Source organism: Elgaria multicarinata, chromosome 6 (genome assembly GCF_023053635.1).
Source record: "Elgaria multicarinata webbii isolate HBS135686 ecotype San Diego chromosome 6, rElgMul1.1.pri, whole genome shotgun sequence".
Lineage (NCBI taxonomy): Eukaryota > Metazoa > Chordata > Lepidosauria > Squamata > Anguidae > Elgaria > Elgaria multicarinata.
In genome coordinates, this window is record NC_086176.1 from 48,238,086 (window position 1) to 48,254,515 (window position 16,430).

The following is a 16,430-nucleotide window of genomic DNA, read 5'->3' on the forward strand; positions in this document are numbered from 1 at the left end:
AACGGCATCCAGAAACTTGATTCAGAATGTGCACAAAGAAATAGAACTAGGTGTGTTACAGAGAAATAGAGCTGGGTGTCATTAGCATACTATGATACCTTGCCCCAAATGACTACTCCTAACCACTTCATATTGATATTAAACATTTGGGACAAAAGAATGCCCTGTGGCACCCACAGTTCAACTGCCAGGGGACTGAGGCACAGTCAGCCAATGTCATTCTCTGATCCAACCTGGTAAGCAAGAGCCGAACCACCATAACCACCATAAAATGGGCCTCAAATTCACCAAGGCGGTCCAGAAGGATACCATAGTCAATGGTATCAAAAGCCACTGGGGAGGGGAGGAGGAGGAGAAGGAGAAGGAGAAGGAAGGAGAAACAACATCAATTGCACCTCAATTATCTTGAGTTCTCATCGTAACTTTATTTTCCAGCCTCAGCACTTTGGAAACAAACAACAAACACAGATGTGCATTTGCTATTGCTTTGGGCACAAATGTTAGGTTTCAATTCAAAAACACAGAATTTGATATCGTGGGGTGGGGGGAACACAATTACGCCATCAAATAAATAACGGGTGCTGTCATTCCATTTGCAATTTGAGCCTACTTAAAGTTAAGTGTTTTTCTGGATGCTTAAAAACATTATTGTGAAATTATCCATCATCCAGAAAGAATTGTGGAATGTATCATACAGGGCACATTACTGCCATCATAACAATTTTCATTCACTTTCTGTTTTCCTTCAGATATCTCAACATTTTCCCAGTGCTTTGTATTATCAGACTGCTTTTAATTTGTCCCTATGTTTCTTCTATTGAGATGTTTTCCTTTTTTAGGTTTTAGGCTATAATCCGATTCTCACCAAGGAATAAGTCCCATCGAGCACACTTAATCAGAGTTATATCTGAGTAAATACGTATGTATTTGTACTTTCTGCTATAACTGCAAATAAAATATTTCCATGGCATCTACTTAGGAGTTAATGTATTTTGTAGCAAATCTGGTGCAGATGTTTGTAAATTGACTCCAGATGACAGGAAGGTACAATTGTATTTCCAGAGGATTACGTTAGAAATTTGCTTAAGGTCCCCTAAAAAAATCTTATTGACTATAAAGCCTAAAACCTTTAAAGGGGGTATTGGTAAAAGGTTACCTTTCAATCACCGTGCACAAGAGTTCCTAGTGCAGAAACTGGCCAAGGACTATCCCAGAATTGACAGGCTTCATTGAACAAATTCACCCAGTAACTACCAGAGCTGTGAGTAAGTGGCTTCTTTCTTTCGTTTTTTCTTTCTTTCTTGCGTTGGCAGCCTGGCCCCTATTTTGCATTCTCCACAATGCCCCACACACCTAGCATCACTCCAGGGCATTGAGGGGAGGGAATGCAGCCACCACAAAAAATAATTGTGAAGATAATGTGGAGAAAATTCGGGGGGGGGGGAATTATTTTTAGAAGGTAAGAAAAGAAAACTCCCATGAATTTCCTGGAAGTTTTCTTTCCCCATGAAACAGGCTTCCATTTTTCTGCCTCATTCTCAGGGCATTTTATATTTTGAATGTGTGTTGGTGGTGTTTTTGAACTCAACTAATCACTGTGATTTGGCTGAGTGTACTGTCTATATTTTTCTTTTTATTACACATGTCCGTAGTTGTCTGTGCTTCCTGATCTGAAAAGGCCCTATGGGAGGAATAAATTCATGATGTCTTCCCCTGGGTGGGAAGTGTGAGAAGCTGTCAGAGAGATGATTGTACAATGAAAGAGAGAATATTCACACATACTCCTCGGGCATCTCATAAGTAAGGTGAGCGCAAGAACCCTGAACCAAACCCATGAGAATTTCTCCACAATTTCTTCTCCTTTGAATTTCTTTTCAAAAGCATTTTCTTTTCTGTCAAATTGAATGAGAATAGACGAGATTTTCGTGGGAGAAACTTTCAGCATAGCACTAGTGGAAATGGGGTACAGTCCAGATGAAACTGTATTTAAGTGTCTGCAGCTCAGCTTTTATAGCTACATGGAAAATCCAAGCATTATATCTTGGAAGCTGGACTAACAGAGAAGTATGAACCCAATGGTATTCTATCATGTAAAACACATATAGGTAGCTATCTATTTCACAACTTAATCCCAACAGGAAGGTGGAGATGGAATAACACTTAAAAAAAAAAAAGTTAACGTTGAGGGTTGTTGCTAGCACTTCCCTCCCCTTTTCTTTTTTTAAAATGGTGGCCAAGTAGGTACAGATTTAATACCTCCAAATACTCTTTTCCCTGCCCCGAAGATTAATATTAAACCCCACACTAACTACTGCCCTAGTTTCTCCTGATTAGCTTGTAGTCACCTGTACTCCTTTTCGTCCCCAGTACACTGACAGCATGCAGCCAGAGTTGATCTATACACCAAACAGGTCTAGACTGAACCACCCTATGCCCATCATTTAACTAGTGGCCTTCAAGTCATGCTGAATGCAAGTATCTTTGTCCACAAATTCACTTGGAAACATTTTGAAGCAGAAAGAACAAAGACCTTGATTTACCATCCAAAAGCATGTCAGACAGCACTTTGCAGGCATTATGGTGACAGCGAAAAGAGTTTTGCTATAGCCTAGTCCTTTTTAAGCAGGTAGATGCCATTTAGTTGGTTAGGTGCATGCTCAGCAAGTTATCCTTCTATTGCAATGATCTCACAGTGAGAGAATATATCTCTAGGTTGCTGCAATTATACACCTGGTATTCCACATCAAAGCTATCTTCTAAGTTTAGTGAACGTGTATCCCTAAAGGCAGAAAATCTTTACTAGTCACTGTGAAAGAAATGGCTATACTGACCAAATTTCTAAAGTCTGGTCAACCTATCTTGCCCCATATTATCAAAAAACAACAAACATGCAAACAAACTCCATTCTCAGATGGTTTCGGTTGTTTTGACTTCTGTTTCTTTACAAATTAATAAGACTGGAAATGCTCCTATTCAAGCGAAGGGATCCACTCAAGAAACAGAGTGGTAACAGCACACATTTAACAACAGACAGTTCTGGCTGTCTAAGCTATATACACTCAGTTCCATGCCACACTCCTGAAGTAATGTTATTGAAATTCTGAAGGTGAAAGTTAAGTGGGCTAGAAGCACCACTCACTAAGATGTATTTATTACATTGATATCCAAGCTTTCTTCTATGTTCGAACCAAAATAAGTATCCATAGGGTTTCCAAATGATCTCCCATCTCTGTACTAAAAGATTAGCTCTAGCACCATCATGTCTTAATCTAGCACCAAAAAGATGACAATGTTCGTGCCAGGCGGACTCCAGTGGGGAAAGAATTCCACAACTAGGGGGTGGGGGGATACTCCACCGAATAGTCCCTCTCTCTTGTTGCCATCCTCCAAACCTCCCTTGGAGGAGGCATTCGAAGAAGGGTCTCAGATGTTGATTGTAGTGTAGGGGTAGCTGGTAGAAGATACTCAGTGTCACTGAGGCCACGTGAGCCTAAAGTGACAATGATGGCTCCAGCTATGAACCTGTTCCTTCAAGGGCAGTGCAGCCTCATTCAGAACAGATGGAACACCCTCCATATGCAACTAATAGCATGTCAGTCTTGTCTGGATGGAGCTTCAGATTATTAGCCCTCACCCATCCATTGTTGGAGCCAAATACTGATCTAACACATCTAGACAGCATTCCAATCTCAGAAATCAGTAACTGTGCCAGCTGCCTCTCCACGTTTAGAAAATTGACGTCGGAGAGCGGGGAACGAGGGCATTCCAGTGGATGGGAAGTGGGAGATTTCAAAGGGGAAAGGCTCATAAATCTTTCCAGATTTATTTAATCAGGGTTACCAACAGTGATATGGAGCAGAAAGACACTCAGGTCATTTGTAGGAGAAAGTGGAGGAGTGAGCATATGATTCTACCTCCTGCTCCCGATGCCTTAATGAGGAGTAACATCACATCCACATCTTTAAAATGTTCAGGCTCCCAACAAGCTTTAATGCTATACATTTACCTTCTTATTCCCCCCCCCTTCCCGGACTTACAAAATAAATACCAATTAAGTGACACCAGGGTATGATTTATGGAGTTTCATACCTTGCTCTGCTCAGATGAGTATGGTATTTGTAAAGTATCCATGGCTCTGATCATAGCTTGCATGGAAGAACATATGTTTTGATAAACCAATTTTGTGAAGGCTTTCCGATCTTCTTCTGAATAGCCTGATCCATGAATAATCCTCATTTGCTTAATAAATGTACTTTTCCCACTTTCTCCTGTACCTGCAAGAAAGCACAGCAAGAAAGTAAAGTGAGCTTTTCTAATTAACAACAAAACAGCACGGAGAGGATGCCAGCTCGACAGCAGTTGCAAGAGCAAAGGAGGGGGGTGCGTGGGGGGGAAGGGAGAGAGACCATCAGATTATCTCCAACTGATGTATGCATTGGTCTGGGTAAGTATCAACTGATGTATACATTGGTCTGGTAAGTATGACATATGTGGTGTAGTGGTTAGAGTGTTGCACTGGGAGTCAGGAGATCTGGGTTCTAGGCCCCACACAGCCATAGAAGCTCACTGGGTGACTTCAGGCTAGTCACAGACTCTCAGCCCAGTCTACCTCAGAGGATTGTTGTGAGGATAAAATGGAGAGGAGGAGGATTATGTCTGCCACCTCGGATTCCTTAAGGGGGAAAAAAAGGTGGGATATAAATGTACATAAATAAAAATAAGAGGCCCCTAAAAAGCAGCTAGAAAAAAATCCAACACTCATATAAACTACCACAGCAAAATCATTATTTGCATGAAAATCAACAAAAGAAGAGGTCAGCAGGAGGGATCCAAAACAAAACTTCTCTATCAATCCCCAAAGGCCTGAAGGTACAAGCGCATGTTTAAAAAGCCTCCTAAACACTCCTACTCCTACAGCACCACTACAGAAAATGCTTCTAATTTATTATGTTTTTAGGGCGTAATCCTATGCATGTTTAGACAGAAAGAAGTCCGACAACTCCCAGCATTTCCCCCACCAGCACAGCTGGTTGGCGAATGCTGGGAGCTGTATGACTTCTTCTGTCTAAACACGCATAGAAATGCTCCCCTTATGTGTGGAACATCCAGCTGGTAATTTTAATATAACAATGGTCTCTTAAACTATTAATTCAAACGTAATGCATTCTAACCTCATTATAAACAGGTAGCACTGATTTACACATAATCAGTTTGATGAATAGAATGCAACACTATTTATTTTTGATATTTACGTCCCACCCACTGAGAGTTTCAAAGAACCCTCAGGGCACTGTAGTTGTCATACATCAAGGAGAAGGGTCATAGTTCAGTGGGAGCACACATGTTTTACACGCAAACATTTCCTGGTTTAATCCCTGCCAACTTCAGGTAGTGCTGGAAAAATTCTCTGACAAAGAGCCTGGGGATGTGCTGACAGTCAGTGAAGAGCTAGACAGACAATAGTCAGACATGGTATAAATGTTTCTACGTGCATTAATATAAATTACTGATTCTGCTGTGCAGTCAACCAACAAAGCTTCTCAAACTACTTTATTTCTCAGCATCAACATATATGTCATATTTATATATTTTCTAAGGGCATGTTTGGACAGAAAAAGAAGCATGCCGGGAGTTGTAGGACTTTTTTCCTGTCTAACCATGCACAGAATTGTGCCCTAAATCAAATGGTTTTTATTAAAGGCAGTCAGCCTAATATGGCAATTTTAAAAAATCAGGAATTTCCACATGCCACCACTAGAGGGCATAAAAAACCTCAATGAAAAAATATTGAGAAGTAAAAGGTTCAAACACTTGAATTACATCTTAAGATGTAAGCAGCTCTGGTATATAGTTTGCAAACTATTCAAGGGATTTTAAAAGGAAGTAATAAGCTACAGTCTTATCTAGTAAACTGTTGCTCAACACTCTGGGTATTTTTATTCACACATGCTTTAAAATATTCAATTATTCTTGATTGAACTGTACAAACCCTAATTGAAAGTAGGTATTTAATCCTCTTCTTTCTTATTCCCCCCTTAAGCCTGCTTGACAATTCTTTTATTATAATTAATTCCAAAAGCTGCACCAATTCAGGACTAACTGAGAAATATTTTTCATTGGTCAGTAGCATAGAAGAAACTCAAAGCTTAATTCTTACCTAGTGTATTAAAGGTGTGCTTGGGCAGTAGCACTTTAGGCTGCATTGCATGTAAAAATATAATGGAATGCCATGCAATAAATAAGTGATCCTTGTATGTAAAAACTGGGAAGTCACGGTCAACCCTAGGGGACAAGCCTTCTTCTTGACATCTGGTTTTCATATAGATGCAATTTTGTTTGTGGAGAAGAATCGAGTTATGTGAGCCTGCAGTATGAAATTGAACTTGCCCCATCTACAACTTGACCACATCAGTGAGACTAGACCAAGTGACGGCCTCTTACAGCCTTGTGCTCAGTTTGGCTCCTAAATCCAACAGAAGCAGAGCTTCCTGAAAGTAACTGTAAAGAACATTTGGCCTTTCCCCAAATTGTCACTGTGGATTGGCCTCAAATAAATTTACATACAGTAAAGGCTTCCTACAGCAGTTCCTTTTAAGCATCCCCCAATCATTCTTATCCCCCAATTCTATCCCCCAATCATTCTTATGGTTGGATAAATTCCAGGAGGCGAAGGCTATCAATGGCTACTAGCCGTGATGGTTGTGTGCTATCTCTACTATTTGAGATAGTAAGCCTGTGTGCACAAGTTGCTGGGGAACAAGGGTGGGAGGGTGCAGGTCCTGCTTCGTTGGTTCCTGATTGACAGCTGGTTGGCCACTGTGTGAACAGAGTGCTGGACTAGATGGACCCTTGGTCTGATCCAGCAGGCCTGTTCTTATGTTCTCATTCTGCTTTTCTGTTGTCTAATAAAGCACACAAGCTTTATTAGAAAGCCTTTGCTCCCCACATCACAGTGACCTTGAGGAGAATGCATAATCTACCAGTGCATCACAAAGCCTAGTAGCAACGGCTCCGTACGGACTCTGAAGGTCTGCCACTTTCTTCCAATGTCAAGAAAAGTTTCAGCACGCAAGCAAAAATAAACACCCTTTGTTTCTCCATCCACTGGAGTTCACCAGCTTACAATTAAAATAAGGCTTTCGTGGCACATCCCGACGCAACATTATTTTAATGGTTTTTAATGAGCGGCAGCACTTTCGGAAGAAGCCTCAAGGCACATAAGTACATGCTTACAGGAAAACTAACCCTGACTGAGATAATGAGCTTTGCAAGTGAACTTATCACAAGACCATTTGATTTGTTACATAAGATGAATATCTGGAAGATAATCAAATAAATGCAAGTTATGAACAAGACACCACTTAATTAATTAGGGTCTCAGTTCTATACACAGTCATTTGTGAACCCTCTCTAGTAAGCAGACAGGCTGGAATTTCTCTAGCTCAACCGGAAAAAAATGACAAATGCACCTGTGGTTCTTGGAAAAAGAAAGCTAAAAGGTAATTGAACAGCTTGTACAAGAAAGGACAAAATACCACCCAAGGACAAGAGAGCAGTATCAAAGGATTTAGCCACAGTTGAAGAGACATCAATAATATTAACACTGCATATATGAAGAGTGACAAAACTGCAATGAGAGCAACATCACATCTTTGCAGAAGTAAAGCAACAAGGGCCTTGTGGCACCTTAAAGACTAACAAACATAATTCTTGGCATAAACTTTTGTGGACTATAGTGCACCATCAGATGCATGGAGCATTTCAGGGTTAAATACAGTATCTATGCAGGGGAGGGGGAAACAACTGTAAACAGTGAGATGAGAAGGAGATTAAAATCAGGAAGTACTGACAGTGACAATCATATTGTAACAGTGGCCATTCACAGTACAGTTGCTGCTAACACAAACGTATTGGCACTGGCTAAGCCACTTAACACGTATAGTGTGATAAAAATGCTTTATCCCAGTTCAAGCCTTGGGCAATAAAACTGAACCTGTTGATAATTCTAACTCAGCCGTCTCTCCCTCTAATCTCCCTTTGAACTTGTTTTGCTCCATGACGGCTACTTTAAGGTCAGGAACAGAATGTCCTGGGAGGTTATAGTGTTTTGATATTGCCATTTCTGATGGCAGATTTATATCAATTTATTATTTTCCATAAAGGGAAATGTCATATTCTCCAGGATAGGCTGTAGACCATTAATGTTAGGTCTGAGTAGTTTTAGCTGGGAACTGTAGGTGACCACCAGGGGTGTTCTGCTGTTTTCTCTTCTACATCTGTCCTGGAGTAGATTGCCTTTAAGATGCCAGAAGACTCTTTGTTGTTTTTGTTGCAACAGACTAACACAGCTATCCTTTGGAAATTGCAGAACTAAAACTCCACTGCCTGTTAACAGAAGAAGGAAAACTAGTAGTGATATCACATATAGGGCCTGTTCAGCCAACATGCTAAGCCATGCATAGGCCACTAACCCTTTGGTTAGTGAGTGTGTTTAAACCATGGTTATGAACCCATTGGTTAGTGAGTGTGTTTAAACCATGGTTATGTAGCCATCATGGTTAAGAAAGGTTCACACGACATGCTATGTTATGGTTCACACAACACGCTAAGCCATAATACTTAGCTCAAAATGCTTAACCACCATGGCTTAGTGTGTCGTCTGAACAGGGTCAATGTTTGCTTGCCATATACAACAGAAGTTTAACTACTGAGACTGAGGCCTAATCTACACCAAGCAGGATATTGCACTATGAAAGGAGTATGAAGTTAAAGGAAGCCAGATTCCAGCTGGACATCAGGAAAATCTTCCTGACTGTTAGAGCAGTACGACAATGGAATCAGTTACCTAGGGAGGTTGTGGGCTCTCCCACACTAGAGGCCTTCAAGAGGCAGCTGGACAACCATCTGTCAGGGATGCTTTAGGGTGGATTCCTGCATTGAGCAGGGGGTTGGACTCGATGGCCTTGTAGGCCCCTTCCAACTCTGCTATTCTATGATTCTATGATTCTTTGATAAAAGGCAGGAGCCACTCTACTGCTGTATAGCAGTATTGAAGTGTACTGACAAGTGTTGGGGCCCATTGATACATACTATATACCGCTTTCATAGTGCTTTATCCTGCTTGGTGTGGCTCCTGCCTTTTATATACTGCTTTCATACCACTTTTGTAGTGCAATATCCTGCTTGGTGTAGATTGGGCCTGTATGTGGCATAATATTTAAGGGCTGGATCAGAAGAGACATGCAAACCTGAGAACTAGCCTCTGGCATCCCTCCCGCCCCTGCAGAAAAAGCAGATTTAGGAGGGGGTTATTTGAAGTAAAGGAATGCTGGGGCTGCATAACTCTGCCTTCCATTTTCTCTTTCAAATCACACACAAGCTGCTCTTCCCTTGGCATTACAAATACAGCTGCAAAAGAAAATTTGACAGAAGGAGAAATGGCATAGAGGGACGATTTGGACTGGGGGAATGGCAGGCAGGATATGTGCTAAGTATCCTCTTTCCCCACCCTGTCCTACTGCTCCTCATCCCCGTCTGGAAGGTGCTTTTTCCAATTAAAAAAAAGAGAGGGGGGCATCATGGGTTTCTTATACACATTTCCCTTAAATTAAGTTTAGTAGCATATTGCTACATTTCTGTTATTCAGAAATCACGTCATGCTGCATTGCAGTGTTGGAGCTTGTGCAGTCTGGTTGCAATTTCAAGAATTTCAATTCATTTTTTAAAATTAGAGGGTGTGCAGAAATGCCATGTATATGTTGTTCTGTAAATATTTTATGTGGCCTCTGAGAGGATATAATGTATGTAGGCCTGAGGTGTAGTGTTGTTGCTGCATCGAAGTAACAGCTGCACAGTGATGTTCTGAAGGGTGAGGGGAGAGAGAAAATCACTTTGAATATTTATAGATGGGGCCTGGATCAAGTAAATTCAATTCTGATTGGCGGGGGAGTCTAGCTAAGGCAAAAAAAAGAACGGTTGGGAAATGACAGTTAACAGTTAAGGAGTTGACAGTTAGGGATTGAGGGAGTCTGTTGGTAGTCAGAAAGGGAAAATGTCTGCTGGTTGGTGTGCAGTGTTACAGAAGGACCAGGAGAAAGCAGAGGAGAAAGTGAATAGCTAAGGCCTGAATATTAAGCTATTTCTTAGGATGAATGTATGTGGATGGTGAAGAACAGGAGTAGGAAGCAAGTGGGTATGTTATACCAGGAGGCTGCCCTAAGATATTGAGAGATGAAGGTCAATCAAGCAGGCAGTAAAAACCCAGATAAACTGTCTAAGTAGCAAGAAATACAATAGGAGGAGCTTTGGTGTCAGAGGAAGACTATACCCAGAAGCTGGACCTGGTTGTAAGGGTATTTGGCTGGGTTGGAATTTGCTCTATAGTAAAAGAAGTCAAGAGACTTGTATTATCAACAGTGACTCTTGAGCCCTTAAGAAGTGTCAGCAAGCATGCTTGTGAAACTCCCAACATAAATATTAGTAAACTTGTTTAATAGTTCTTCTTGTCTTGTTTAATAGTTCCTCTTGTCTCTAGTATTAGTGCCTATCTCACGCTTCTTATATCAGCTACTAGGAGGTTTTAAAGTATTTTAAGAGAATTGGTGGCATTGGAAAAGGGTCAGCTTGTGGCAGGGAATTCCTTAGGCCCTTAAAATAAGCATTTTCTAAAAATAAGAAGTCCCACAGGAGTGTAAGAGCCAGAGGAGGAATTGCCCACTGAAGGAGCAGTTTCCTCATATGTTAGTGGCAACGCTGGAGAGAAATCATCCATTGGGAATTTGCCTGTGAGAATTCTGAAAAAGATTTGAAAATGGGATAGCCACATATACATATAATACCAAAAATAAGACATCAATTAAAAAAGAATACTGAACTCATTGTTTAGGCTCCCAGTTGTCATGAATTATCCAGACACAGGCTGCAGTCAGAAGAGGTCATTTATGTGCAACTGGGTGTCAAGCTTGTTCCAATGTGGAAACTCTGTGATTATGGATCTCTCATATTTTATTTTACAAAGTAGTAACTCCACATGGCTTTGAGGATTGAAGAAAAGGTGTCAGGGAAAGGAGCATTTTCTGCACTGCTATTAGCTCTATGAAAAGAGGGGGAATAAACACTTCTGTATATTTTCCCCCATGGAGCTAATAAAAGCTTTAATATTAGCTAAAATAATGTTTACAGCCTACTAGATGGTAGAGAGAAATAATTCATGATGGTTTATTTAACCCATGATGGCTTAATGTGTCATTTGTAGCTCTTTTCCCACCAGGTTATTTTTTCCCGCGGTCTGCAGTAAGGGTTATTCTACCTTTAAGAGGTTAGTGTGTCATCCGTTGCACCAGCACATGTTATGGAGATTGTCTGCAGAGCCACTTGGCAAGAGCAGCCAAAAGCACTACCGCCACTTTGCTCTTCCCAAGCAATCTCTGAGCAAACTTGTTTTCATGCTACATTCAGTTGTGCCTCTGACTCCAAATGAGTCGCCCCGCCCTTTGTGTGCTGTTCCCAAACATTTTCTTGTGTGGATACATCCTTAGTTTTCCATGAAAATGCAAAATCTCACATTTATCAAATAGTGCATGTGATGGCTCCCCATAAGGGGAACCTGTTAATTAAATTTCATCCCATTCCTGCAGAACTTTCAAAGAGCTGGAGCCCCACCTTTAGTTGCACAAGGGCAGAGAAAGGAGGCCTGGCAAAGACTGGAACATCCACATAGGACACTGGGATGAATGCTCAGCCAGGCAGGAAGATTACAGTGGAAGAAGGAGCGAGGAGAGAAAAAATAAACTATGCTATGTAACTTATTTATCCAATCGTCCATCAGGGCACAGTAGGCTGTTTGCAAAATAAGATACTATGTGTAGCTTATAAGCCACCATTATTTTATCTTGTTAAAAACATGTTAACAAGATAAAATAATTTATATATTTTTCTTCTCTTTTTCTGCATTCCTTTTTCTTTGCCTTTAATTACTGTTAATTTCAATGTGGGCCTAATATAGCTAGAGGATTCTTCACTGGGCAGTCTATGTGAAGATACTGCATACATTATTCTGTATGAGCCCCTGTCAGAGAGGCAATTAGTTAAAAGAAAGCAGGGCTCTACAAGCTGCTAGTGTTCAAATCCTCAGGAAGCACAGGACCTTGCTATTACATGGATTTGTCGCCATTTTCAAAATAGGTGAATTTGCAATCTTAATTTATTTTTTAAAAAAAACAGGTGCATTTTTAAAAGCCTCTAAAGGGGCTAGTAACTGCGGAAAGTACAGTCTGCCTACACAATTTCTGCAGGAATGTAGAAGTGAACTAAGCTAAATCACGGACCTGGTGCACCGCAAACCCAGAGTTGCTGGAATATCACAACATCATTAGTGCACCCAATCATTCCGTTTTATGCTATAGAATTAACTTGACACTTAAAGGCCTATAGAGACTGTTGGTATACTTGGGCGCCTCTAACTACATAAGGAAGATAGAAGCTGTGCTTCCAAAGAGCCTCAAAGTGCTGAACACTGAAGTGACAGCCCTGGTCTGGAACATGCATGGCAGAAAGAAAGAAAGAAAGAAAGAAAGAAAGAAAGAAAGAAAGAAAGAAAGAAAGAGAGGGAGGGAGGGAGGGAGGGAGGGAAGCAAGCAAGCAAGCCTATTCATTAAATCAGCACAACACTTTACTACAGTTAAAGCTCCTGAGGCAGCTCACAGATGCAACTAAAGCAACAACCAAATGATACATAATGTCTGAACATAGCTTTCATCAGTTGGTTCCCAGCCCCAAAAGGGAGTAAAAATATCTGTTCTGTCCCTCTCTCCCATTTTATGTATAAAAATATTACTCTCAGTCAAAAATTTATAAACACTATTAAGTGAAAAATTGGGTAATTTAACCAAAGCATACTTAGAGATTGTACCCAATGTTATATTCATACTTAGTGGAATAGAAAAACCAGCCGCCTTTTCTTGTTACCAAGGGAACATGCTATAGTTCCCTTTTCATCCCTGAATGTGTGTGTGTGTGTGTGTTTTAATATCTGAGAAAAGCATTGGTTACATTTATTTTTCTGCTAAGAGGAAAACCGCTAGAATGGGAAAAGTTGATGCACTAATAATGTCCTCTTGCAATAGGCAAAATTTGAAAGAAAACATATCAGATCACCTAAAACTATTATGTGAGGATACCAAATTGCAAAGAGTCTGTGAGTTAATGCAGAACACAATATAAAGTCCCTTATTTGAGGACAACATACCATTAGAAACCAAAATTTCAAGCCCATAAAAAACAAAATCGTAAGTGCAATTTAATTACTTTAACGATCACTCAGGAATCGTCTCCATCTTTAGTTATTACCACTATTCACCAGTTATGCTTTTCCTGTTTTAAATGCAGGAGAAAACATGCCCTCACTGGTCTACTACACAGGTTAGGCCATAATGTCCTATGACTACACTTGCATGCAATCCCATCCTGCCATGATCAGTGGCAGTATGTAACCCCCTCCCTTTCTGCATTTCCTGCCACCCACTCCACCATTGCTTTTCCCCCTTTGGTCTCTGATTAATTTTACCTGTTCTCCTTCCCCCACCAATGAGGTACATATGCACATATTTTAGAGTGAAATTGACAATATTTACTTTCAACTTTGTCAGTTTCACTGGAAACTGTAGGAAGGGCAGTGAAAGAGATGGAGGCAGAGCAGCTGCACATAATTATGGAAAAAGAGGAATTCTGTAAAGAATTTGCACCATGCCTTTAATAGCAAGTGAACAAAGAGTTACTTCGGTGTAAGAAAGACAGGTTTAAAATGTGCAAATCACTATTTTAAAACGAGTTCAACTGAATGAGAGGGAAAGTTGGGCAAAGAGCTAAAACAATGCTTCAGATAGAACATATCAGGTCACATGTGAAACCCGCCCCCCATGCAGGAAAATTGAGATGCAAATGTAAATCAATCTTCCTGCAATCACAGAAAAAGATTCAGCATAGCACTCTCCTTGATGAGCTAGATTACTACACACGGGAAGCATTTTACATGGTGGAACATTAAAATGCAATGTTTTTCCCCACCTGCAGTCTGGTACAGTCCAAAAATCTACCACCTCATTCAGCATAGATTAGATCTGATTAAAACATGTGTGGTTCAGTACACTCTAGTCTCCATGCCATTCTCCAGAGCCAGACTGTCTTCTGGATTAATAAAACATCCATCCTAAACTTACATGAGTGGACACAACACTAGTTGTTGAAGGGGAGCAAGAATGATTAAAGGTAATATGTATCACATGAGCATGGCAATCTGAGGTAAAGTGGAAATCCCTGAAAAGCAGAAGGGAGAAATGCACAACTCATGGTAGAGAAGATGGTGACACAGACTCCGAAATCTGGTTCTCATATACTTTGGACAGGCCTTGCTAGTTTGATACTAGAATGTACACTTTTACATCTTTGAAAACTATTTTCATGCTATTTTCATACAGGTAAGACTATATTATTTTATCTATCCCCTGTATTGACTGAGCAGAGTTAGGTGTACAGAATTTACATATGTATCATGTTCATCCAAGACTACTCATTTGCATAAGTAGAAATTAGTTTTTAAAACATCCCCTTTATAAGGAACTCAAGTTGAGTCAATATGAGTAGTCAAATAAGAACAACACCCCAAAAAATCAACATGGCAGATGAAGGTAGCCAACGAGTATGAGCCTTTTGCAACTTTCGCTAAATATTAACAATGGAGAGAGAGAGAGAGATGAACACAAGCAAAATCTGGCAACAACATGCCTACTAGATAGTGTCAATTCCAAGGAGTTGTCATGCTGAGAGGTTCACCATGGGTTTATGGCAAATCTCTTGAATTCTTGGCCCTCAGCTCCTTTGTGGCACTCAAGCATATACCATAGAATCCTAGATAAAGAAATAAAAGGTTGTCTTAGCCCTGCTCATCTGATCTCCAATGAAAAATTATGACATGATGTACCTCATTGTCAACAGTTCCCTGTCCACTTCTACACCTTCTCCCCATACTGTTGAAATATACTTATACATATCAAATGCTTGTGCATGTTTAGTTATCCTCACCAGCAGCCAATAGTGTAAGGTGGTGGCAGAGGAATGCACAATGTGATGATAGTACGGCAAGCATAAATATGCTTAATGTCTTCCCAGTCATAACTGGGGATCTCAGAGACTGAACCTGGCAATGTTTTCAGGCAGAGGACATTGTCTACCACTGAGCTATGGCCCTTCCCTTTAGTTCTGTCCCAAGAATATCTCACATATGAATAAATATGGAATAGACATCTTCAAGTTTTATATGGAATATAGACATTAACCATTACCAGATATTGGGTTACTTTTTGAAAGTCTGTTAGTGTTCTTAGTGGTCCTACATAGAAGTGACTAACACTCCCTTATGTTTTCTGTGTATGGTATCTTATATAACATTTAAGATTAGTGTTCAACAGGAGCACCCAAAATTACATTTTGCAACCTTCTAGTTGCCCACTAGCTGAAGTTGTTTATTGAATTGAATTGCTCAAAGGTGTCGCTTTTTTCCTTTTCCTTTTTGCTGCATTTGCACAGAATATTAAGATAGAATTGATGGTGAATTCTGGATTACTATGTATGAGGTTCCTATTTGCTCCTTCTACTAGCACAAGCAGGTAAACAAACCATAAATGGTTTGCTCTGCATGACATCTGAATTTGGAATCCTGGTTTGTTGCTCCCAAACAAGCCAGCAATTCTAAGCCAATAAAAAAAAACATGGACTGCTCCTGGTTTGCAATCCTGGTTTGTTTGGGAGTAACAAACTAGAATCCCTGGTTTGTTTGTCAGATGAAGTAAACCATTTCTGATTTGTTTACATACTCGTGCTAGTGGGAGAAGCAAAGCAGGAGAGCACAAGCTGCATGCACTAGCAGATAAGTGAGGATTCACCAGCAATCCTGGTTCACCATTCTGTGCTAATGCAGCCATTCTCTCACTGTCTTAAATCTGCTAAGGACTTCTAAATAACATATATGCAGAACAAGAAAACAAACAGGATGGGCATTTTGTTTATGGAAATTATATTCTTTCCCACTGTCACCAAGGACAAGTATGTAATAGGCAGAGATTTGGAAGACAAAGTTATATCCATCACTGATCAAAGAATAGATCATATTTAGCAAGGACTTCCTAAGTCTCTATTGGCAACCAACAGTTTCCCAAAACAGGATATATATTTTTTTTAAAAAAAACACTTTAGTTTATTTAATTAAATGACTACAAGCAGAGAGTTTACTACCTTCTTACAAAGGCTTTAATATTCTATGTCTAATTCCTATGGAAATCAAGGAAAACAGATAAATATCATTTGAGTATTAGATAATACAGAATACGTTGCCAATCTAAATAAATCATTTCCCCCTTCACATGTATGAGGAAGAT

At 40.1% G+C, this 16,430-nt stretch overlaps 1 protein-coding gene across 1 annotated transcript in view; it reads right to left on the reverse strand.

Annotated features, from left to right (window-relative positions):
• LOC134400792 (guanine nucleotide-binding protein subunit alpha-14-like) overlaps window positions 1-16,430 on the reverse strand; it is a 41,442-nt gene that overhangs the window by 13,401 nt on the left and 11,611 nt on the right. Inside the window, exon 2 of the mRNA XM_063129369.1 lies at window positions 4,090-4,274. Within this exon, the coding sequence (XP_062985439.1) occupies window positions 4,090-4,274 (185 nt within the window). The remainder of the gene's footprint in view (window positions 1-4,089; window positions 4,275-16,430) is intronic.